General features: G+C 42.7%; 1 protein-coding gene across 2 annotated transcripts in view; it reads left to right on the top strand.

Annotated features, from left to right (window-relative positions):
* The first annotated feature begins 550 nt into the window (after nucleotides 1-550).
* LOC122943571 (inter-alpha-trypsin inhibitor heavy chain H3-like) overlaps nucleotides 551-26,129 on the top strand; it is an 82,222-nt gene continuing 56,643 nt past the window's right edge. For both annotated transcript variants that reach the window (XM_044301414.1, XM_044301415.1), the window contains exons 1-7: nucleotides 551-652; nucleotides 5,005-5,126; nucleotides 6,582-6,599; nucleotides 10,958-11,124; nucleotides 14,741-14,845; nucleotides 21,704-21,866; nucleotides 23,583-23,693. In XM_044301414.1, the coding sequence (XP_044157349.1) occupies nucleotides 640-652; nucleotides 5,005-5,126; nucleotides 6,582-6,599; nucleotides 10,958-11,124; nucleotides 14,741-14,845; nucleotides 21,704-21,866; nucleotides 23,583-23,693 (699 nt within the window). In that variant the 5' untranslated portion in view covers nucleotides 551-639. The remainder of the gene's footprint in view (nucleotides 653-5,004; nucleotides 5,127-6,581; nucleotides 6,600-10,957; nucleotides 11,125-14,740; nucleotides 14,846-21,703; nucleotides 21,867-23,582; nucleotides 23,694-26,129) is intronic.

Below are 26,129 nucleotides of genomic sequence, written 5' to 3' on the forward strand. Positions count from 1 at the left end.
AAGGACCTATTTACTTGAATTGGGTCCACAATCTGCATCCAACAGTCCACACAGCAAAAAATAGTGCATGCACTACTTTTTTGCCGTGCGGAGGCATGGACAGAAACCAGACTGAAGCCCCCCGTAGTGTTTCTGTGGGGTTTTGTGCCTCCGTTCTGCACTGCACCTTACGGATTGCGGACCCATTCAAGTGAATGGGTCCGCATCCGTGATGGGGTGCACAAACGGCAGGATTCAGGCTGCAATACGGGCATGGCCGGGCAACGCTCGTGTACATGAGCCCTAAGGTAGAGGAAACAAACCTTTTTGGTGCCTGAGGTGGTACTTTCAAAATGCCCCCCTCCAGCCCTTGTACTTCTACATGATAGTTGGTAAATGGACTAGCACTAATTTTAATTTACCCTTATGATAACACTTCCAAAAATATCATTTAAAACCTCTTTAAAAGACTCCTCCTTAAAATTCAGGAATTTGGGGAAGGTAGAAAGAATTTTCTCATGCAAAAGTAAAGTATCCAATACATGCGATCCCTGCAATAACAGACATGAGTAGGACCTTCTGACTCCAGGGAGTGCTGTGGGTGGGACAGTTTACAAAAGAGACTGGAAGGACGGATATCCTCATCTCCATCTTTAATACATGTTCCATCGCAGTGAGTATTGTTACAGATATTCTACTATTATCATTGGTTATTTTACTATGTTTTACGCTTCAGATACTATTTTTGTGGTAACACTTCTGTCTGCAATAGTTTAGGAAGTTCTGCAAAGCATTTACATTCAGAACTGCTTGTCTAGCACACAATCCCCACTCCACAGCACACATCAATGTCAAGCAGGTTATATTATGACGAGGATGGAACAGAAACTTCCAAACCCAGCAACAAGCCAGGCGATCCACATAGCACAGTCACTGACACTGACAGGTAGTTTTCCCTGGAGTAGACACCAGACACTGTATTGCTAAAACAACAAAAGAACAATAACTCACAATAATACAGCCGCCTGGACAGTAAAGCATTGACATGGTCATCGTTATTTATATAGGACGGCCCAGCATTCCTTTCTAAATCTCTCGAATGCTGCTAAATCCGGACTACATTGCAGAAAGGAAATATGTCTTGTTCTATATTTTGTAAAAGTTCCTTTCACTTTCACTTGTATTTGACATTTATTTATCTGAAATGTGCTTTTTGTTTTTGTTATAAACCAGCTGCAGGAAAATCACTGTTAAGGCTACATGCACACGACTGTATGCGGATCCGCAAAAAAAAAGACGGATGACATCCATATGCCATCTGTTTTTTTGGCGGATCCATTGTAACAATACCTAAAACGGACAAGAACAGGACATGTTATATATTTTTTTTTTTGCGGGGCTACGGAATGGACATACTCATGCGCAAAGCACACGGTGTGCTTTCTGCATTTTTTGCGGACCCATTGAAATAAATGGGTCCGCAACCTATCTGCAAAAAAACCTGAACAGACACGGAAACAAACAACGTTTGTGTGCATGTAGCCTAAACCAGACACAATACCATGTAGCGCTAGCTTAGCTGAATGTAATGATTCTTTTCACTTGCTTCATTCTGGAGAAACAGTACTTTTAATCCATATGCAAATGAGCAGTTAAGTGCACTGAGGGCGGACCCAAGCCGCTCTGTGCACCCTTGATCCTACTGCTGCTTGCCAGTCTCTCTCTCCTGCTTGATTGAAAGGGCCAAGTTCCTCAATAATCATCTCACCTGGTCCTGAAAATCTCGAAGCAGAGCATGATCTGACAGCAAGCAGGAGGAGCAATGGTTTGGTCCCGCCCTCAGTGCACTTAACTGCTCATTTGCATATGTAGAAGTACTTTTTCTCTAGCTTGTATCCTTACATACTAGTCCTACAAGGTATTGTACCTGGTTCAACAGCGACCTATTCCCTTAAAACCATCAGAGAGTAATGGTACATGATGATCATACAGGATCACAAAATAAATCATATCGGTTCCACAATACAATCTCCTCAACAGTTGAGGATATCCTATGTATAAAAGTATCATGTATTTCCTGTTTACCCTTAGCAAATCTAACAGAGTGAAGAAGTAAACCAAATTTGCTTTAATTATTCTGTTTATAAAAAATATATTTAGAATTGAAAGAAACACTTGCATTTTTTACAGATTTTGTAACTTTTTGATGTTATTTAATTTAATTTCAAGCGGTTAGCCCGTCAACAATTTCTATTAATTGCAATGATAATGCATCTCCAGTCCACCATTGCTTTGATAAGCATGACCTACATGCAGGAGTGACAACAGTAAATTAGGCTAGAGCAATTTTGGAATCCGCTTGATTAAAGGGATTGTCTGATTTCAGGAGGAAATCTGACAACCCTCGGGATCAGCCTGAAATAAAGAACTGGTACTGTAAGTACCTACTTGGCAGATCCAGCTCTGGTTCTCCCAGCCAGGCTCTATTTACATGACTGCAGCAGTGATGTCACGTCGACAACATGGGACCACTGCAGCCAATCACTGAAATCAGGGGTGCATCAACGTGACAGGGATTGGCTGCAGTGGTTACGTGTTGCTGACATGACCTCACTGCTGTAGTTGGGTAAATGTAGCCCCGATGGGAGAACCAGAGCAGCAGTAGAGGATACACCAAAGTATTTACCAGTTCTTTATTCCAGGCTGGTGCAGAGCGTTATCTAGTTTCCTCCTTAAACTGGACAACCCCTTTAAACTCTTTGGCTATAATCACCAAAGCATGCTTGTAGAAAAAAAGATAAGGATGCCAAGAAAATATTACCTTGCCTTCAGGAAATAACCATGGAGTTGTTTGTGCAATGCTTTAGGGTCACATGTCGGTAAGTTGATAGAGGAAAGAATGCATACTGCTAAGTATCAGAAATCCTGGAAGTCATTGTTCAGGAAAACAAAGAGGTCAGCAGAAGGTCTGAGTACAAAAACTGTGTATGAGCCTCTTAATTTCAAACAGATCAGGATAAGGCACTTCAGTATCCCAGAACAGGTTTACTGCAGAGGGTTAATTGCTACAATGTCACATTGCTAAGTTAAATATTGTGACTTACCAGGTTTGTGTACCTAAAGGCATTGTATGAACAATTGATGGTGACCTTCTAGACTGATTGAGTTATGTTGCCAGTAGATGGACCTAGGTAAGCCCCCTGATTAGTTAGTGAGTCTAGTTCTGCCTGAGCAACAGTGAAGACCTATATATGCAAGCGCGTCCGAGCTACGCCCAAGATCAGAGAACCCACATCTGAGACTTCTACAGCCAAGAAAACACATTTACAACCCAAAGTTTATGACAGAGAGGCCTTACTGCTGTGAGAGGAAACATTGCTAACCCACCCTTCTGTCAGCGCAATTCATGCGCTTCTCATCTTGTTTGTGTGGTGCCAAATCAATTAGAAGTATAAGTATGCACGTGCTATGCTGCTTTCATAATGAGACCAGACACACTAGGTGGTTTCATGAAAGCATCTTCTCATCCCCCCTGAGCCATGGTAGAAGAGAGAGCTGTCACGGTGGGGAGTGGGGGGAAACCCCCTACCGTGCGGTGTCAAAGGGTAAAAGGGGATTAGCCTGGCCAAAAGGAGAAATACGGAAGCAGGTCACCTCCTACAGCGTCCCTAATCCTCTCCCTGACTTCTCACCGTATGAGCGGACCCCGATGGTAGGACAGCTCATACACTGGATTCCTAGAGACCCTGAGTCGCCCTGGTAATCCCTCACCAAGGAGCAGGGGAGAGACGACCTGTTCATCCCAGTAATGGAGGAACAGGAGTCTCTATCTGAGGCCAGGCTGCAAGGAGAGGGGAACACATACAGCATATGGGGATGGCAGGTAAGCGAAACCCATAACACACTTACCTGCCACAGACACACTGACTGGAACCCATGCACAAGTGCTGCTGTCCACACCAACATTAAAGGACACAGCACAAACTACAACACAGGAACCCAGGACAGCCATAGCTGCAATAAACGTGAGACAGGGGAATGTCTAACAAACATGCTGGACACCAAACAAGACATACAAAACCCTGAACATAACCCACACAAACCAAAAGATAGGAAGGGAAAGAGACACCATAATAACATCAATGACCACAAGGGTGGCCCTCACTGGACAGAAGGTAAAAGCCAGGAACAGTGAACCACCAGCATACACCAAGGCTGGAGGAACACTGAGCTTTAGGCATCCAGCAGAGGCTAAATAGCCCAAGCAGCCACACCCACACACACATAAACCCAGTGTTCACAAAACACTAGGAAGGGAGTTAACCCTTCCAACACAAGACAGAGGAAGAAAGCCACTTAATGGGGAAGTGCACACACAGGCATACCAAACCACACGTTACCACCGGCAACAGCATGCGTAGCAACCATGTCACGGCAATCACCCAGAAGGCAGAGACACTGCCACCACATGCTCTCACAGCAACACGTTGGCGCGGGCAACCGCAAGTGTGGCAACAGTGTCACAGCGCAAACCAAATGCCGTGACAAGAGCTTTATTCACATTACATTGATTTAAATAGCAGACATGACATCCCAAAAGGGGTGTTCCTTAAGAAGAGACTATTGGCTCCTTAACCTGATAGGAGTGGTTTCAGCAACTTCAACTCTGAGTTCATAGGTAGATTTGAAAACTGCAACCTAACTCCCCCCTTCCCCCTCGACCTTAAAACAAAGAATGCACACACGTCTCAAACATCTGGTTTGCGGCCATCTAGTGGACAAAAATCAGTACTACACAAAAATGTGCACCACAGAATGTTCACACCACATACACATAGAGGAACAAAACCCATCTCTCACACTTCCACACTGCTGCTTATTTTAAGGTTAAAAAGCCCCACTCATTGACCGCGTCTTGTACAACTACCCAGGATGTGCATATGGTATGTCGCCACTGCAATGCAGTTAGAAGAAATAGGTTTGTGAATGACATTCGTGGTCCTTAGCATTGTCTGTAATACTCAGGTGATAGACGGGTGGTGCGAATTTTCAAAATGGATCAACTCCTGCTGGTTTTTACACTACTCTTTTATGTCCTGTCTCCGATAAATGGTGATTTTCTGATTGAAGGACTAAGAGGCATTCAGGTCAGTAAAATGATTATCATATCTATTGTGTGCATATGTATATCTCTGCACACACACTAGGGTCATTTTCACTGAATATTTCAATGTGTTTTTGAAGTGTGGGAGGAAACTAGAGAACTCCATGCAGATGGTGTCCTTGGTCTGATTTGAACCCAGGACTTCATCCAAAGGGTTAAACACTTTACAAGTCTATAGCTAAAGCCTCTAGACTATTATATTAATTTTTCATACTATAGTAACATTTGTATTCACCTATGCTATGCCATTCAGTCAGTGAAGGAAAGGGATGCTTGGGAATGGAAAATAAGTAAAGGAGACACAGCATTAAGATAGTGACGTGGCCCCTTCATTCTAAGGATCACTTGTGATCCCAGCAGTTGGAATCTTTGCAATAAACCATCACTTAGTATAGTAGAAAAATCCCATTAAATATGACCTGTCAACATATTATGGCATGGCTCTCTTTATTTTGTCTGCCTGCTCCTATTCTTGAGCTATGTCCTCTTAGACTCCTGATGAATATCTGAAATGGTTAACCATGGTGGTGTCCATGCTCTCCCTATCACAGCTCAGGGGGCGTGTCCATGCTCCCCCTATCACAGCTCAGGAGGCAGTTGAAGGATGAAACTGAGCATGTGCGGCCTTCTCAGTGAGCAGGTCAAAGAAATAGGAAAAAAACTAACTGCAGGTGGCGCTATGCAGATACATTTGATTGAATAACTCAATGTCTATGCTAAATTTCTAATTACATGCAATTACAAAAGTATTCAGATACAGGTGCTGGTTTGAAAACTGTAGAATATTTTCGTGGGACAACCCCTCTAATGATATAGAACAGTGTTTCAGTTCAATTGGCACCACCAATCATAATGTTATGGCATACTCTAGTAATATGCTGTAACATTATGGAATGGGAATATCCCTTTAAATGAACTACAGTATAGTAGGTTTAAAATACAGAAAAGCAGTAACTTATCTTTTAAATCACCATCTCTCCTGCAATGACCGTTTCCAACCTCTTCTTTTTGCTGCTGCAGCACTGATGTATCATATTGACACTTGGATGTGGCAGCCAGTCATAGGGCACAATGGTGATATTAGTAGGACTGACACGTCAACAATGTAGCCTGTGATTGGCTGCCACGGACATGTGTCAAGATGTCATGTTAACGCTGCAAGACATAAACACCATCAGGCCAGATGGGATCCTGCTCTGGTTTGCCATATAATCTTTACTATGCAATATTCAATATATAGTACAATAGTGCTAGAAATTTAAAGTGAAAGGCACATAGAAAGAAGAAGACATCATAAAACTAAAATAAGTTACAACCAGGTTAAATTAATATTATTTTCACATTGTTGTTTGAAATCATTCGACTGATGTATAGTATGATATGCAACATATTTTCTATATGTTTTATATGTAATTTTCTTCTTCTATTTTTTCTTTAGAAAAGAAGCACTGATAGGGTAAGTACTGGGACTGACACATTACATGTAGCCTAAGGTCAGCGCTACGCTTGGCAGACGGGGGGGGGGGGGGGGGGGGGGTCAAATTTGTATGTCTATAGACAAAAGTCAAAATTTTTGCTGCAATTTCTGTGTTCCACTAAAATTGTGACTTTTACCCTTTTCCACCTCCTTCGCCTCTTTTACAAAAAGTATCAGGGCATGGGCGGGCCTTCCGTCGTCTAACTCATTTAACATGTGCACCAGAAAACTGGCGCACATAAGACCAGGCCCCTTGCTGATGTAAATTTACTTTCCTGTCACATGGAGCTCCCAACGATGCTCCACAATGATTACCTCTTAATATTTCTAGTGCATTGTATACCAGTGGGGTTTGCTTTGGTATAAGAAATGTCCTCCTTTATACATCTCCCCTAGACTTTTTTTATGGTTCAATCAGTTTTTATTGATTTATCCAAGCAGATTAGCAATAATAATTACCAAGCATTGTAGGAGGCAATTGTGAAACACATGAAAGATGTAATATATCCAAAGACACTAGTAATGTTGATTAGTATCCACTTATGAAACATTTGAGAATATGAGTATAATAAGGAGAACAAAAAAAATATACAAATAACAAAAATGTAGGAGTAAGGAAACAAGAAGGAGGATAGAAGGGGAGACAAGACAGAGACATTAGGTAAGGAACACGGATATCGGGAGAATGCATGGAAACAAGATATACCATATCTAAACTGATAGCATCAAGAGAACTTAAAGGTCAGGAAAGAGAGCCATCTCTCAACCAAGCTGAGAAGCGCGGGGAGGAACGGAACTGCAGCCAAGACTCCCAAGTTACTGTATGGACCGGGCCGGATAAACTTGAGTCAGCACTTAACTCTTCTAGTCGCGCCAGGGCATCCAGAGCAGTTGCCCAAGTAATCCTCTGCAGACTCTCTGTTGACTTCCACCTATGGGAAATAATCTGCCTCATTGCAAGTACAAAAAATCTTAAGATACCCTTCTTAACATGTTTTATTCACCCTGGAAAAATAGAGAGCAATGCTATCAGAGGAGACAGTGATATAGTAGTCCAGTAAAGATGGTTATATAGAGAGAAAACATTTTTCCACAAAGGGGCTACTCCAGGGCAGTCGGACCATATATGAGCCATTGTGCCTATATCCATTTGGCAATGCCAGCAGATATCTGGTACCGATGGATAGAATTTATGTAGTTTTACCGGAGTCCTATATCACCTGGTCCAGATTTTGCAATTAAGCTCTTGGAGGCCAATTAAAATGGAAGACTTATGTGTGAATAATAAATATATTTTCCATTGATCTGGGGAAATAGTAACTCCCAACTCTTCCTCCCATGCCCTAACCAATTTTATTCCCTGGGAATGTATCCCATGAGTTTTATCCTCAATCTCTCCATCATTAATCATACTATAAATCAAGGAGACCGCATGACCTGGAGCTGACTCAGAGACACGTAAGTTCTCAAATGGGGTCAGTCGTGTATTAGGCTGAGACCCAGGTGTCAAGGACCATATGAAATTTCTTAACTGAAAATAAATAAAAAAACATCTACCTGGCGTATTTGAAAGCATGTGAGACAAATCATTCAGGGGAAGCAAGCCCTTATCACCTTGGAGATTTTTGACAGTAATCGAGTGCACAGCTGATGTTGCAAAGCTCGGCAGATTTTTAAGGGAGTCAGAAAGTGATGGATGCCAATTCTAAACTGTGAGAGGTCCCGGCCTTGAGACCAATTTTAGCTTAGGAGCAAATCTATCCCATAGTGAAGCTAAAGATGACAGTAAAGGAGATAAATGTAAATGTGGGATCTGGCTACGCGTATCTGCCGGGAGCCAAAAGAGTCCAGGTACTAAATAAGGAGACATATCTGTTTCAATTTCCACCCAAAGCTTCGAGGTAGAGTTATGAACTAGATCAAGGACGCAGTTTGTGATAGATGCCTTGTAGTAAGTAAGGAAATTTGGAAGGCCTGCTTCCCCTGAGGACTTAGAGCATGTCAGCATAACTAAGTCTTGGTCTCATGCCCTTACAAACAAATCGTGTGGTGACTTTTCTAAGGCGGGTAAAAAATTAGATGGGAATCTGACATGGAAGTGTTTGAAATAGATACTAGAGTCTAGGATGAATATCCATTTTTAGGGTATTGATTCTACCAAACCAAGATAACTGTAGGGACTCCCATTTATGGAGACTGGAATCGATAGTTTTTATCAACGGAGGAAAATTACTTTTAAAGACATGATCAGTATTGGCAGGTAAGTTAATTCCCAAGTATTTGACGTATTGTGATGCCCAACTGAACTGGAAGGAGTCCATTAGATAAGTAGTTAGTCTAATGGGAAGAGTAATGTTTAGAATTTCCAATTTATGAGTGTTTACCTTGAAGTTACTGAGACGGCCAAATATTTTAAATTCTTTCAAAACTAAAGGAAGACCGACTCTGGGAGAGGTTAGATATATAAGAAGATCATCAGCAAACAGGGACAATTTGTGTTCAGAATCACCTATAACAATGCCTTGAATGGATTCCTAGACATTTTTTTTGCGCTGCTGAATAATTTTATTGCAGTGTTCAAGATTGCAGACAACTGAATTTACTGCCTTGGACTACATCTGTAGCTGGTGGCACAGGATACATCCCAAAGAAGCATGGCCCAACAGGCAAACTAATGACAGAAGTGGTAACTTCATACAGTTTGTTAATATCTGTATGATACTTCAGCAAGTCATGCAGACATTAACCTACTGCAAGGAGTTACCACCTCTTTCATTAATTATGTGTGTAGTCATGTGACTTTGAGCTGAATCGCTCGGTCATGCCGTGCCTATTATGTGTGACAGCACCCAAAAGGTTTGGATATAATCCTGGCCTTAAAGGGATTATCCAATGCAAAACTTTTTTTTAACAGACCTCTTCAGCGTGGCTTGACCGCAGTGGGGTTCATACTTACCTGGTCTGGGCTGCGGCTGGATTCTTAGTGCACCGCTCCACGTCCACCACTGTAAGTCCTGGGTGTCTGGGAATCAACATCCTGTTGACCAACGTCACGTGGCCACTGCAATCAATCACTTGCCATTGTGGTGACCTGTCACCCATGCAGTACGTCCAATGGGATGCCAATCAACAGGATGTTGGTTCCCAGACACCCAGGACCTGAGGAAGTGGCCATGGAGTGATGCATCTAGAATCCAGTTTAGTATAAACCCCGTCAGGGGTCCAGTCCAGCCACTCTGAAGAGGTCTATTAAAAAGTTTAGTGTTGGATAACCCCTTAATGTTGTTAGGTGACTCCTATAGAAATACAGGTAAAGGGTCCTAAAGGTAAAAACAAAAGGCACGACAGGCCACGAGTCGCAGGCTACATCCACCTGTGGTAGCCAAATGGCACAGTTTATGTGATTTTTTTTTTTTAGGATTCCACAGCATTATTGCCTGTCAGTGTATCACTGAAAGGCAATCTATTAGACCATGCCTCGGGCAGCTGTCTGTGGCAGATCTAGGGGACTTTGATAGATGCTGCACTCAATGTTAACAAATGTGTCCTTCAAATAGCCTGAAGACTATTAATTAAAGGATAACTGTCGTATATTTTTTTGGGGGAGTATTGGATTGTGGTGATTAATATCTCCTTGGTGGCCCTATTTCAACTTTTCACTGTGTATTCAATTACCCCTTAATTCCACATTTTTGTTCCCTGTACTGCCTACTTTTACCTGTGCTTAAAATAGGGTTACTAGGCATGGTCCGTGTATCTGTTGAAGGACGGAGGACGCTGCGTGCAAGGTCACATTACTGACAGCCAGGGACTGTAAGTAAATGATTAGAGCCAGGTCCTCCCCAGCAGCTGATAACAGTGCCTGGGCTGTGTGCACTTCTCCTTGTCCCTGCGCTTGGCAGACGCTCCCTCACTCAGCAGAGCTGGAGAATACAGAGTGGAAGCAGCGCAGAGCAGGGAAGGGAGATCTGCCGTCTGCTCAGTGTATAAATGAAAGTAACATGTGGTAAGAGGACCCCTTTGTGCTGCAGGAGGTTACTGACACTATTGTGGGGCTATTGTTACTGGCTAGTGAGGGCAGGTGGGATTAGCCTCAGGGTGAGGGCAGTGGCGGCCATCTTAACTGAATAGTGAAATTGCAGTTTTATACAGACTGGTTGCTAAGGGCTGAATCTTATTAAATATGGAGTAAGTCAGTATAATAGTAACTGATTCAGGAATATCATGTTATTAGTAACTACATATATGAAAATTGAAATTAGGTTCTAAATGTGACAGTTATCCTTTAAGTTACTTTTTCATGTTATAATAATCCACTGTATTGTTGTTCCATTCAGCCAGTAAAGGACATAGAGTTCTACAGGATAGACATCAACAGTCAGGTGACATCTCGCTTTGCCCATAATGTCATCACAAGCAGAGCTGTTAATCGTGCCAATATATCAAAAGAAGCCATATTTGATGTGGATCTACCAAAAACTGCTTTTATCACTAATTTCAGCATGTAAGTACTACAAATGTATATGTGTAGTTGTTGCAGGTTTACATTTATACAGTAGCTTGTAACACACACTGGTACACGGAGATAGGGTCACAACTAAAGGGAAAGAGCAGAGGCTACAAATGTGCCTTAGGGCCTGAAGTCACCACATATGAGAACATCAGGGTTTATTCTGTCCGTGCTGCAAGTTCACTGTACATTATCCTTATCATGCTTATTTTTTGTGCTGTTACATCGTTGCCTTTATATCTGTGACATCACTTTGTTATCACTGTATTTGACTCCCCTGTTCTGTGACATCATTGTGTTTGTTATTCCTGTTCTGTGACGTCACTGTGTTTAATACCTCTGTTATATGACATCACTGTGTCTGCTATCCCAGTTCTGCGACATCACTGTGTTTTATACCCTTGTTATATGACATAACTGTGTCTGTTATCCCTGGTCTGTGACATCACTGTATTTGTTTCACCTGTTCTGTGACATCATTGTGTGTTATTCCCTTTCTGCGACGTCACTGTGTTTTATACCCTTGTTATATGACATAACTGTGTCTGTTATCCCTGGTCTGTGACATCACTGTATTTGTTTCACCTGTTCTGTGACATCATTGTGTGTTATTCCCTTTCTGCGACGTCACTGTGTTTTATACCCTTGTTATATGACATCACTGTGTCTGTTATCCCTGGTCTGTGACATCACTGTATTTGTTTCCACTGTTCTATGACTATCACTTGCACATTATTCCCATTTTGTAACTTTATTGTGTAGCAGTGATCACCAGCAGGAGTATGTCCATGATCCAACTAACCAGATTTTTAATGGAGGGAAAAAATGTGTCAAATATGAAAAAGCCCTAAAAAAGAAAAAAAAATGAAAAATAACCTGTAAACATAAGACCTTGAGCTTTCATCCCCTATAGGTTTATTGAAAATTCTCTATTAATAGCTGCTTCTTTGTGAACTAGATGGCAGCCAATATTTCTGGCAATATAAAATAAAATTTGTCACCAAGTTTTCCCAGACCTCTTACTGCTGCTGGCTCTACTTGGTTTTGTAAGATTTTGGGTGCACAGGTTGCATCTATTTGTAATGAGACAAGAGTTTGTCCACTACTCTATGAATTCCTTAGAGCTACAATTCCAACAAATCGTACCGAACTTTAAGTTTTTTGGTACACGGACGCGAACCCAGACTTTTTCAATGAAGTCCTGGTTCGGTGTTCGGGTTATTTTATTCTAATACAGAGGCGTTCCCATGGTGATGGGGACGCTTGAAGTTAAAATATACCATTGGATTAGAGAAAACTCCGATCCGATGGTATATTCTAAACCCCAGGTGTTCCCATGGTGATGGGGACGCACCCCTGACAGGGCGCTGCCATCCGCAGAACCTGAGGGGTTAATTGCGTGGACGGCAGCTCCCTGTCAAAGATCGGGTGTCGGGAATGTTTCTGCAATGCATAAGCAATGTGTCACGGCCACGGTTATGGTCGTGACTCCTTGGGAGCCGCATACAGTTGCCCGCGGTTGTGGTTGTTGTTTCAACCGCAGCTGAGGCATATTGTAGTTGGCCTCAGTGCGGTTGCCGCGAACAACAACTATGTGTGCGGTTCCCAGGGAGTTGTGTGCGTGTGTGGATGCACTTTGTTTGTATGTCTGGTGTGCACTTGTTGTTGTTTGGTGCGCACGGACATCGTCCCTTCACAGGGTGATCAGGTTGATCACTTCCCCTGTATGTGTGTTTTCCCTTCTGTGGTGTAGGAAGGGTTAACTTCCTTCCCAGTGTGTGTGTTGTGTCACTGGGTGTGGTTGACCGGTGGGTGTGGCCACTTTGCCCTATAAAGCCTGTGTCTGGAGCACAGCTCAGTAGGTTGCTTTCAGTCATGCTTGGCTGAAGCAGCCTCCTGTGGATTCCATCCTTCTTGTAAGGGCCACCCTTCCGGTCATAAGTTTAAAACCTTTGTTAGTAAAGACTATGTTTCACGGTGTTATCTAGGTGTGTATGGGATTGGGTTATTGCAGCCTATGGTCCAGGGTTCCTGTGTGATGTCTGGTGTGTGCTGTGTCCGTTGTTGTCTTGTACTTACAGCACCTGCACATGGGTTCCTGGTTGTGTTGTCTGTGGCAGGTGAGTGATGAGTTGGTTCCATTTGACTGCCACTGCCATAGCTGTTTTTGTATCCCCTGTGTTGCTTGGCCGTTGAGACTCCTGCTCCTCCGTGTCTAGGAGGAGCAGGTCGTCTTACTCTGTCCCCTAGTTCAGGGCCGACTTGAGGGCTTGCAGGGACTTTTAGGTTCCGGCGTATGAGCCCTCCTACCACCAAGGTCGGCTCACTGACAGGAGACAGGGTCAGCGTTAGGGACGCAATAGGAGGTGACCTGCTCCCTAACTCTGTGGTCCCGGCCAAGGGGTAACCCGACCATCTCCTGGCACTGTCACGGCTGGTGGTGGGGGAAACCCCCAGCCGTGCGGTGCCAGGAGATGGTTGGGTTACCCCTTGGCCGGGACCACAGAGTTAGGGAGCAGGTCACCTCCTATTGCGTCCCCAACGCTGACCCTGTCCCACACAGGACAGAAAGGTTTCTGCCTAAACCCTTTTCAATGACCCTTGGGCCTTTTTCCAAGAGAGTCCTGACCAAGTTACCTCCAGTAGAAGAGAAGATAACTAAGACTGGGCCTCCTCTTGCCCTGGGCCCCATAGCAGTCACATGGTCTGCCGCTATGGTAGTTACGCCCCTGGCTCTGATGTGGATCATAGCATATGGTTCATTGAGGATCAAGAATGGGCCTCACACTTTCTCCCATTACCCTACTGTGGTATAATCCTCACTAACCTCATCTTTATACCCTTCCAGGGGTTGCTTTCTGGGTTGTATTGCAGGTAAATTATTTGGTTCAGGTGTCCCTTGATAATTCTGGTCTGTGCATCTTTGCCAGTTAATATTCACGTATAGTGTTTTATATACGACCTTCTTTCAGTATTTCCAGTCCTGGAATGTCCTTCAAGCCCATTTCAAGCCTGAACTCTCCAGGCTTTTGCAAACATTTGCACCCTTCTTGGTTTTCCAGACCTGTCTAATCTATTAACCCAATTATATACCCATTTTCAATCAGTAACCTTTTGACAAGGCCTATACTAGATGGGCTTTTGGTGCCCCTGACCAGACTCCTGATCACTGACTGATTGAATATTCGGGTTTCTTTCATGGAGTCCATCCTTTTACTGGAAAAAAATAATGCTGCATGGTGCACCATTTTTCTTTTTCTTTTGATGGAATATGCAGAGCCTCCAGCACAGATCTAAACAGAGCTTAAAAAAAAAAAAAAAAAAGATAGTAGTTGGCCAAATGTTTTTCGAGAGAACTCTTCTCACTGCTTTAGTAGTTAGCATGATTTATTATTATTATACAACAAGTTCAAAAAGTGTATGCCTTGTCTTCCTGCATTGCAACTACTGCAAGTCAATGGGGTTGCATTGTGACCAACCATGCTGGATTTCTTGCCAATCTTGGATCGTGACAATCCACAGGTCACAACACGACCCTATTCACTTTGGTGTGGGCCAAAGTTACTAATTAGCCCTAGCTTTACGATTAAGCACCAAATCTATTTTACAGGCTAATAGACGGAGTAACGTATTCAGGAGTGATTAAGGAAAAGGAAGCTGCTAAGAAACAGTATGATAAAGCTGTATCAAGGGGCCAAACAGCCGGACTAGTCAGGTAAATATCACTATGATACAGTGAGCATAAACTGTGAATGTATTGTATGCCCATACAGTCTGGATTCACATACATCAGCTTTATACCAGAGCTGGACACAATTGATGGGATTAGTGCTATAATCAGTTCCCCAGTTTCTGTACCGTGCTAGAGGAAAACTATATAGGACAAGCAGATAAGAACCCAGTTTAAGATACAAATCAGATCTGTCAACAGCCTGCTGTGTTTGGGAGCAGCTTGACAGGAAATTGGGTGTGTTGGATATCAGAATGCCTGATCCCTTGTTCTTCAGGTTATTAAAAATGTTCACATTTAATTTCATTACTTGCAACAATGTATACACACGGGTTACATATCATCTATGGAGAAACATGCATACATCCTAGCCTCCTCATCCCTGCTACAGAAGAGTCTCTGCCACCTAAATCATGCAACGTGGTGACTGGATTAGTATGCTTTTTAACAGATCTGTTCATGTAGTTGCTTATCACATGTACTTCTTCCTAAAGCTTTTTTTTTTCTCAATTTGGACTCACCCGTCCTGTTTTCACCATATAAACATATCACTCTGGTTGGTTTCAATCCCATATGTAGCGCTTCCTGTTGCTGTAGCCAACCAAACCCATGATGCACTTCTCCTTTTTCTGCCACAGCTCCAGCACCGCACCTAACAATGCCCAGCTAGTTTATAGCTCCTCCCACCCAGCTAGTTACATAGACACTCCCCTATCACTACCCTTAACACCCAGCTTGTTTATAGCTCCTCCCACCGGCTAGTTACATAGACACTCCCCTATCACTTGCCTTAACAACACCCAGCTAGTGTGTAGCTCCTCCTACCCAGCTAGTTACTGTCAAGGATGTATCAAGACATACGGATGTCCCAGAGACAGTGAGTGGCAGGAGATCTGTGAGACTGGCAACACGTGGTTTGATCTGCCAGGTTTTCCTTGTGGATCAATAGGTGTCTGTATTGTTTCTGGTAATGGCCACACCCCTTGCCTCCAGGTTTTGATTATGTGGTCATTTAACCTTCCGTATTTATAGTTGCTTCTCCCACTATACTGTGCGGTTTATAGCTTCTGTGCTTGTGAATTGTTTGTGGTTGGATCTCAGCTGAGTTCCTGGTGCTTCCATAGCCTCTTTGAAGTTAAGTCTTTCCTTTCCCTTTTAGTATTTTGTTTGGGTTCTGTGTGTTGCATTTCCCTATTGTTTGTAGTAGACTCCTGTTCATCCTTCCTTTTGGAGGAACAGGTATTCTCATCCCTGCCATTAGTACCAGGGTCCTATAAGGCTAGATAGGACTCTATGTATTCCTGCGTATAAACTCACCTACCTTTGGGGTCTGTTTATACTGGTAGTCAGTCAGAATTTTGGTTAGGGTTTTCACTAGGAGGTGTCCATCTTCCTTCCCTAGTTCTCAGACCTGATTTCCTGTTTCTCCCTTCCCTCCTATGCTTGGTGTGGTGTTTCCCTCCCACACCGAAGTGTGACAGTTACATAGACACTCCCCTATCACTGCCCCTAACACCCAGCTAGTTTATAGCTCCTCCCACCCAGCTACTTACATAGACACTCCCATATCTCTGCCCCTAACAACACCCAGCTAGTTTATAGCTCCTCCCACCCAGCTAGTTGCATAGACACTCCAGACATGCACGTTGTCATGTGACCATAGCCCAGAACATGAGATAAGAGCAAAAAAAGGCAAAATAAATATATTGTAAAATTACAGCTTCCTTCATAAATGATTATTTCAACCCCTTCCTAACCTCCCCCATACATGTATGGCAGAAGTCAGGTCTTTAAACATGATGTCCACTGAGGTGCTGAGCAGGGACGCTATAGCCACGGGATTTCTGCTGTTTAAACAACAGACACCTGCAGCTGAAGTGTGTGATCGGCGATAATGCCGCAAACAGAAATTTAATCCCTCAGATGCTGTGGTGAATTGTGGCCACGTGATCTGAAAGGCTGAGATGAAGAAAGCTGTTCATTCTCTGTGGTAGCCTTGAGCCATCTAAAATGCTACCACAGTGATTGTTCCTATGCAGGTCTCCATAGGGATATAATAAAACTCCCATAGGGTGTAATGGTAATTCATTGAAGGCTATGGGACAAGCAATCTAATGATAACATGTTCAAGTCCTCTAGGGAGAATTCAAATAATAATTGTAAAAAAGTTTTTAAAAAATTAATTGGCAAATTTGCAGTTTTTTCCTTGCTTTACCATCTAAAAAAATTGAATAAACATTGAACAAAAAGTCACAGACACATATTGGTATCAATAAAAAGTACAGATTGCCCTGCGAAAAATGAGCCCTAGCTCAGCTGTATAGATGTAACTATAAAATAGTTATAGTGGTTAGAATATGGCGATGCAAAAAAAAAATCTAAGTTTTTATTTTTTTAACTCGAAAGTGTATGTGTATGTCTGCACACAGGTACATCAGGTGCCCGGGAAGGTTTTAGACCGGGTCTCAGGTTTCTAGCACGTATCGTTCCTGAGATAGTCGCAAAAAATACATTAGGCTACTTTCACACTAGCGTTTTAACTGGATCCGGCAGGGTTCAGCAAAAACGCTTCTGTTACTGATAATACAACCATCTGCATCCGTTATGAGCGGATCCGTTTGTATTATCTTTAATATAGCCAAGATGGATCCGTCATGAACTCCATTGAAAGTCAATGGGGGACAGACACGTTTTCTTTTGTGGCAGAGAAAACAGATCCGCCCCCATTGACTTGCATTGAGGTTCATGCCGGATCTGTCTTGCTCCGCATCCCAGGACAGAAAGCAAACTACAACATGTTGCAGTTTGCTCTCCGGTATGGGAACGCAACTAAATGGAACGGAATGCAGAGGAGCACTCCGTTCTGTTCAGTTTAGGTCCCATTGACAATGAATGGGGGCAAAACTGAAGCGTTATTTTCCAGTATTGAGCCCCTATGACAAATCTCAATACCATAAAACTAAAATGCTAGTGTGAAAGTAGCCTTAGCCAATAGAAGCCTGGTCACATGACCCTTATCAGCCAATAGAAGCTTGCAGGCCCTTAGTCTCCACATACACACAGTTTTACACCAGGTTTCCATAACAACCCAGCCATTTTTCTTCACTGCTGTAGGTCAGCTTTAAAGGGGCAGGGTGCTGTGGATGACACTGTTAAGGGAGCGAAGTGCTGTGGAGGCCACAATTTAGGGACAGGTAGGGTGGCCATACAGGCCACCTTTAAAAGACGGACTTAAAATCTCTGCTCCCAGGTCGAGTACGGAGCTCTGAAATAGTAACTTTTTAAAAGAAATGTGTCATCAGAAAATGAACTTTTGTTTAAAAGCTTTGTACACCTTTGGAGGCAAATTTTCTTTGATTGCATTTTACTCCTTTTGGCCTAAAAATCTTTTTTTTCAATTGGTCTTTATTAAAAATATTGAGCCATTCTGTCACAAAGGGTTAACTGTTTGTCTAGCTGTGTGAATAGTACTTTTTACTTTCATTTTGTGTCGTCATCTAATAATTCTAATTAGCCCCTTAGGCCGGCCTTGTTCATTTCCGGCCTTATTTAACCCATGAAGATGTCTGTGATGGATCCGTGGATTGTCTGTTTGTCCGTTTTTATCCTCCATGTGTCATTCGTGATCCATGGACTTTCAAGAGCATTCCCTATCTGTCTTCCGTGAAAAACGGACACACCACAGATGCCAACCGTGTTTTGTCCGTGATTTTCACGGACCCATAAACTTCAATAGGTGTGCTTGGTCTGCATCACTGACCAAAGTAGTTCATGTCTCTGTAATTTTTTTACTGACCCGCAAGCAGTAAAAAAAATACTGTGTGAATAGACTCATTTAAATCAATAGGCACATGTGCTGTCCGCATTTTCCACGGAAAACAGAATGGATGAGGCCTAAGAGGTCATAAACACTTATTTAAGCCACATTCTTATCAGAAGAACTGAGCTTTAATGAGTGTTTATAAGGTCAGAGATCAGAGATAAGGGGCCGATCAGGTTAGCTGGCTGACAGAAGAGAGAGAAAATTCTCTGCTAGAGCATCTCAGATCTGTACAGAAAAAAGGATTCCATATACGTAGTAAAGACCATTTAATTTTTTTTTAGCTCAAAATGAGTACAATGCAATAATAAAAAATGTACATAGCCTTTAAATCATGTTTTAGTGCTAAACATATTTTTAAAGAATTTTAATGATATTATTTTTAATTCACAGGTCAATATTTATATTAAATGGGGTCCGCCATCCGCATCCGATGGGTCTGCACCACAAAAAAGTAGTGCATGCACTACTTTTTTGCGGTGCGGAGGTACGTACATTAAACCCACGGAATCACAACGGAGTGCTTCCGTGGGTTTACTGTACGTACCTCTGCACCGCAAAAAACTCCGTAGTGCTTCCATGGGCTTCCGATCCGTGCCTCCGTTCCGCATCTCCCGGATCGCTAACCCATTCAAGTGAATGGGTCTGCGATCCGTGATGCAGGATGCACACGGCCGGTGGCCAAGTATTGCGGACCTGCCGACACACGTTCGTGGGCATGAGCACTTAGGGTAGTTTCACACTAGCGCTTTTCTTTTCCGGCATAGAGTTCCGTCCTAGGGGCTCAATACTGGAAAAGAACTCATAAGTTTTATCCTAATGCATTCTGAATGGAGAGCAATCCGTTCAGGATGTCTTCAGTTCAGCCTTTTTGACTTTTCAGGACTGAGATAATACCTCAGCATGCTACGGTTTTATCTCCGGCATTCAAATTGCTGCATTGACGGATCCGGTATTCTGGTCTGCGCATGCCTTTAAAAATGTGAAAAATAAATAAATACCGGATCCGATTTGCCGGATGACACCGGAAAAACAGATCCGGTATTGCAATGCATTTTTCTGACTGATCAGGCATTTTTCAGACTGATCAGGATGCTGATAAGTCTGAAAAATGCCTGATCAGTCAGAAAAAATTACATGCGTTTGCATACAGTTTGCCTGATCAGGCAGGCAGTTCAGGCAACGGAACTGCCTGCGGGAATCAAACAACGCAAGTGTGAAAGTACCCTTACAAATGCCATCAGTTGGCATACGTTTTGCCGGATCTGGCAGTCAGTTCCGGAGACGGAACTGCTTGGCGGATCACTCTGCCGCAAGTGTGAAAGTAGCCCTACTTGCGTTATCTCCTCATCATTACATGCAGGATTAGAATGACATATATCACCTTTGTATAGATAGCACAGGATCCACCATTCAGAATAAGTGACATCACAGCTTATCTACTCCCTCCTCTGTATACAGTAGGTCACAGAGCATGCCTAGAAAACTCTCCCATAGAAGTCAGTGAGGTGTTGTCGTCCCCCAACCCCAACCCCCCCGCCGGTCCATTGTATCTATGACCCATGGTTTATGCTGTAAAGCATCTCTCTAAATGCTGTTAACTGTTTTGGCAAGATGGTCGCCCCCCTAATGATGTTCAGGAAATATAATTAAAAAATCTGTAATCAGAAAAAAATGTTGACACATTCCCTTTAATGAAGTAACTGTCTACATCCGCTTGACGGTGTCATGTACAGTAAATAAGGAACTGGGTGAAGCTCCGAAGCAGACGCTTGTCTCTGTATTCATTATGATTGCCTTTGTTCTACAAGAACAATTTAGGAGAAAAAAATTAAGTTAAATTAAAACTCTGTTGCCCCTAAGAGGATCTCTTTATTATTGAGTGATATAAGTACCTATGAAGTTATCGCCCCCCCTAGTGGCAGCTACAGGCAGTCTCATACAGTCTTTGAAGTTTTTTTGTTTTTTATTTAAATCACAGCATGGGGGAAAAAAAAGAGTTAAGCCACTGACAAAATGTGAGGTTCAAAATAAGTATGCATTTTTCTGGCATTTTTTACATGGGAAAAAAATGCCAAAGCAAATTTGTATATGATGGAAGTCTAAGAACCACTGTTTAATAACAGTAACACTGTACATCATTTATATATACTGTGGATAATCTAATAAAAAATGTTCAATATTTTTGTAAATACTGTAAATATTGAAAACTAATTTATGAATATTGAGAATGGCAGTACTACATTTAGCTTCCATGTGGCTATGCAGCACCATTTTTATAGATTATTTTATTTATGGGGATGGAGGCTTTGGCAATCTTATGATCCATGTAACTCTGGCCTATGCTCATTATTACTGCCTTGATGACTTGGTCTTCCTTTGCTTTCTTCTTTTTATTACCTCCTCAAATTAAAGGGAACCTGTCATCAACTTTATGCTGACCTCACTGAAGGCAGTATAAAATAGTGACAGAAATACTGTTTTCAGTGGTGTGTCACTCATGAGCAAAAAGTAAGTGGTTGCCGAGAACCAGCATCATAATAATTGCAGCCCAGGACTTGAAAAGAGTCAGATCTACCTGAGAAGAGTCATGGTTATTCCTAATCTCCTGCACTCTTACCCATCTGCTGATGATTGGCAGTTCTCTCCTAGAGAGAAAGGGAGAAAACTAGGTAGAAGACTGTCAGTCATCAGCAGGTGGGCAGGAAAGCAGGAATTTATGAATAACCAGGACTCTTCTCAGGTGGCCGGGACTCTTTTCCAGGCCCAGTCTGCAATGATTGTGATGTTGGTTCGCGGCAACCACTTACTTTTAACTTTTAAAATCTACTTTATACTGCCGTTAGTATGGGCAACATAAAGTTGATGACAGGTTCCCTTTAATGTTAGGGTTAAATATTAGGATGAAACAATATAAGGTTGGTGGATACATGAGCTGTCCACGTCAACCATTGACAGACGTGTGAAAGAGGCCTAATTGTTATGTATGAGACTTTATATGAACATGTGGATGACTTACTCAGGGCCTCTGGAAGGAAGACGGAGAAGTTCACTGTGTCTGTTAATGTGGCTCCAGAAAGTAAAGTCACATTTGAGTTGGTCTATGAAGAAATGCTGAAACGTCGCCTTGGAAAGTATGAGATGTTCATCAAAGTTCAGCCTAAAACTCTTGTTAAAAGCTTTCAGGTGAAGTCTATGCAATATTAATATAATCTAAAGTGTGCATTGTTCCTCCTGCCTGTAGACAAATACAAATAGTAAAGCTGTGTCAATGTGCTAGAGCCAGGTTTTGGACCTTAATGGCTTGGACAGTTCAAGGCCCATTCACACTTCAGTTAATTGGTCAGTTATTTCCATCAGTTATTGTGAGCCAAAACCCGTAGTGAAGCCTCCACAGAGATCAGGTGTAATGGAAAGATCTTCTCCTGTTCAGTGTTTTTGACCCGCACCTGGTTTCGGCTCACAAAAACTGATGGAAAAAAACAGGCTAAACAACTGAAGTGTGAACTCAGCCTAATCGGTACTTTCTTTAGTTAAAGAGGTTGTCCAGGTTCAGAGCTGAACCCGGACATATCCCCTTCTTCCCCCACTCAGCTAGAAAGGGTTTTTTGTTTGCATTTTTACACTGCTGGGCGGTGGATTCCGCCTAGCAGTGTTTCCGGTGACATCATCAGCACTGATGGGCGGGCTGTAGCTCTGCTCTAGCCGTTTTACAGGTTAGGGAAGTGCTAATACCCACCCATTAGTGTCGGTGACATCACCAGCCTCACTGCTAGGCAGAAGCCTGCGCCTAGCTTACCCATGGAGAGCCCGGTACATCACCGGATCTCCAGAAAAAGCCCTTGCCCTGCTCAATTTATCGCAGGGCAAGGGAGAGCATCAGAGCATAAAATGTCAGAGGGGCTGAGTGGGGGAAGAAGGGGATATGTCCGGGTTCAGCTCTGAATCCGGACAACCCCTTTAATCATATCAGACAAGACATCAGACATATGCATACGGTTATTGTTTCATGAAGTATGAGAATGCTTTTCATCCATCCCCAACGATTAATGGGGTTGTCTGATGGAATAAAATGTTTAGAAAAGGGCTACAATGATTTTAAAAAAAAATAAATAAAAAAAACATTAACAATCTCCTTCCACGGCCATTCTACAGCCAATTCGCTATCAGCCAATCACTGACTGAGGTAAGTGTCCGCTGTCCCTAATGACTGGCTGAACAGATATTTCCTCCTGCCATTTCATGTGTGTAGAGATGGGAACAAGAAGAGGAGACCGACAGGCCCCCAGTGAGAATCAGAATGGCAGTGGTGGTGGATTGGTGAGGGGAATAATGCTTCTGTTATTTTTTAACCCATTCTGCACCTACTTTAAAAAAGTTTTATCTCATTGGTTAATCCCTTTAGCAGTTCTGCTCTGCATATTTAGATTGGAAGCTATTTACAAGCATAAGCCCTCCACGTACTTACCAAAAAGTTAGGGAAGGATGTGTTTGCAATAAAACAGAATGATTTATAACTACTTAACCACCACTAAAAGAGTTGCTTATTTACCTGCTTCCCGGCGCTGGCTCCCTGCTTCTCCTCCCGGCCTGTGATGCTCTGCTGAGCTCCCTCACTTGACATCGCCGCAGCCGATCACTGGTCGCGACTGTGATTGGCTCCCCTTACTTCCTGACAAATGGTCACTTGACACAAGGGAAATCAGTCAACCCCCCCTCCAACCTTTCATTTTTGCACAGCCCCTTCAAGCCGAAAACAAATTAGTACATAATAAGCATGTATACACTAAGGCAAGGATGAGGTTCTGGAAATCCTCTGTAATATTGTCCTCAGTCCAGAGAACTGCAGTTTACCAGTTGAATTTTATATATATTGCCCTAATTAATTTTTTTCTCATTTAGATTGAAGTAGACATATATGAAGGACAAGGGATCAGCTTTCTAGATGCTCAAGCGTCTTTCATAACCAATGACCTGCAATCTGCTATCAAAAAATCTCTTTTTGGTGAACAGGTAACTTTTTGTGCGCTATGCAGTAGTAAAAATTACTATAAATTCAACATCACAGTATACAAAAAATGTACAGAAATATATTAATAGCTTTCTAACATTTATACACTAACAAAAAAGTGAACGCACCAAGAATGAGTTGTTGGGAGTGAATGAAACTTTTTATGTGTGAATGGAATGAGGATATACTGTATGTAAGTGATTACAATATTAGAGTCAAATGATTGGTTTATTTGGGAAAATTGTACAATAGAAGGCTAGAGGCAGCCCGACGGGGTCCTAATACCTCCTGTATTAGGACCCTGTCGGGCTGCCTCTAGCCTGCATTCAAGATGAGATACGGTTGGGCAAGGAAGGCATACTGGTTCCATATGGCATCCTGAGGCACATTTGCCCACAGATGTTACAGCTGGGCCTCTACATCCTGCACACTTGAAGGTTGCCAAAGTTGACATCCCAGGTGGTCCCATAAATGCAAAAATTAGCGATAAATCTGGCGACTAGGCAGGCGAAGGAAGACGGAGACATTCCTGGTAAACCCTTGCTGTGTGTAGGCGAGCATTATCCCACTGAAAATGCAAGTTGGAAGCCCTGCCATGAGAGACAACACATGTGGCGCAGGAGCTGTAAGTGTCCTTGGGGTGACCGGCTGTCGTATGCGATGGCTCCCCAGATCATCACACCAGCATTTGTGACAGTGTGTCACCCCCACAGAAAAAGTAGGATTGAAGCGCTCACCACCAGGCCTCCATACAAGAACCTGTATTTGTTGCTAAAGACGATATAGTTCCAGTCCATCTCAATCCTGGTTTCTCATTCATGACACCACTGCAAATGAGCAATGGTAACTGGCTGTCACTGGCAGGACACGTAATGGGCACTGCGACACCAAATTTCCTTTTGCTAAGCACCTGGAAAGGGTTTGGGCAGAGACAGGGGTGTGTAATAAAGGTGCCACCTGTGTTTGGATGATGGACAACGAAATTGTGGGAGCTACTTGTGCTTGTCAGTGGATCAAATTATCCTCTCTACTGGTTGGCTATCCAGGCTATCTGGAGCATATTTGCAGTGTGTGCTTGCCCTCACGTAACCACTACTGCCAACAAATCGTAACAGCTATGCGAGAATGGCCTAGATGGCGAGCAATTCATCCAAATGACCTTCCTGCTTCTCGCAGGTCAATGATGCACCCCCTCTCAAAATCTGTCAACTGAGCAAAATATCCTTGAGAGCACTGTAGAGGGTACACTACTCAAAAGAAGCCTCAGAGCCTTTCTATAGAGGGGAAACACTTGTATACCCTCTTATGGCAAGACCCCATGTCTAACAAATCACTGAAAAAAAGATATAAAACATCCTGCACAATATGATAATGAACGTTGCGGATGTACAGTACATGGCTACATTTATAAAGTCACAGAAAATAATGTACTATAATAATAGATGCAAACATAACATATGGACTAAGCCCTCACTCTAATGATAAAATCGGAGACACTTGGTAAATACATTTTGATCAAATTACATCTGTGCCCACCTACCCAGCGCCAAGTTGGTCTCAGTTCAGTCAGGTCCTATGCTAAGGGTCAATTCACACGTCCGTAATTTGGGTCCGCATTTGTTCCGCAATTTTATTCTGTCTCTCAGAGTATTTTCACTAAGCTGCTTGGCAATTGCCCCGTAGCCTTTTCCAGCCTTGTGGAGGTCCACAATTTTGTCTCTGGTGTCTTTGGACAGCTCTTTGGTCTTGCCCATGGTAGTAGTTGGCGTCTGACTGTCGGGTGGACAGGTGTCTTTAAAGAGCTCAGACAGGTGCTACTAAGTTAGATTAATGAGTGGAGTAGAGGTGGACTTTTTAAAGGCACAGTAACAGGTCTTTGAGAGACAGAATTCTTGCTGTTTCTCAGGTATTCAAATACTTATGTTCAGCAGTGCAAGACATATACATTCTTAAAAAATCATACAATGTGATTTCCTAATTATTATTATTTTTCTTATTCTGTCTCTCAGAGTGGGAATGCACCTACAATGTGAATTTCAGACCCCTCCATGATTTCTAAGTGGGAGAACTTGCAAAATCGCAGGGTGTTCAAATACTTCTGTTCCTCACTGTATCTAATAGGCGACCTTGATTAAGGTGGTACATATAGGTGTGTGTGCTCCATCCTCTCATTGGCTACTGATGCACACAGAGGTAACTAGGAGCAACACACTATATGTGCAGGGTCTACGCTCCTGAAAATAAATTCATTACGGCATAGGGAGGTTTAGCGTAGGACCTGCCTGAACTGAGACCACCTTGGGGCTGGGTAGGTGGGCACAGATGTATTTTGATCAAAATGTATTAGCTAAGAGTCTCAGATTTTATCATTAGAGTGAGGGCTTAGTCCATATGTTATGTTTGCATCTATTACTATAGTGCATTATTTTCTATGACTT

Source organism: Bufo gargarizans, chromosome 7 (assembly GCF_014858855.1).
Source record: "Bufo gargarizans isolate SCDJY-AF-19 chromosome 7, ASM1485885v1, whole genome shotgun sequence".
Lineage (NCBI taxonomy): Eukaryota > Metazoa > Chordata > Amphibia > Anura > Bufonidae > Bufo > Bufo gargarizans.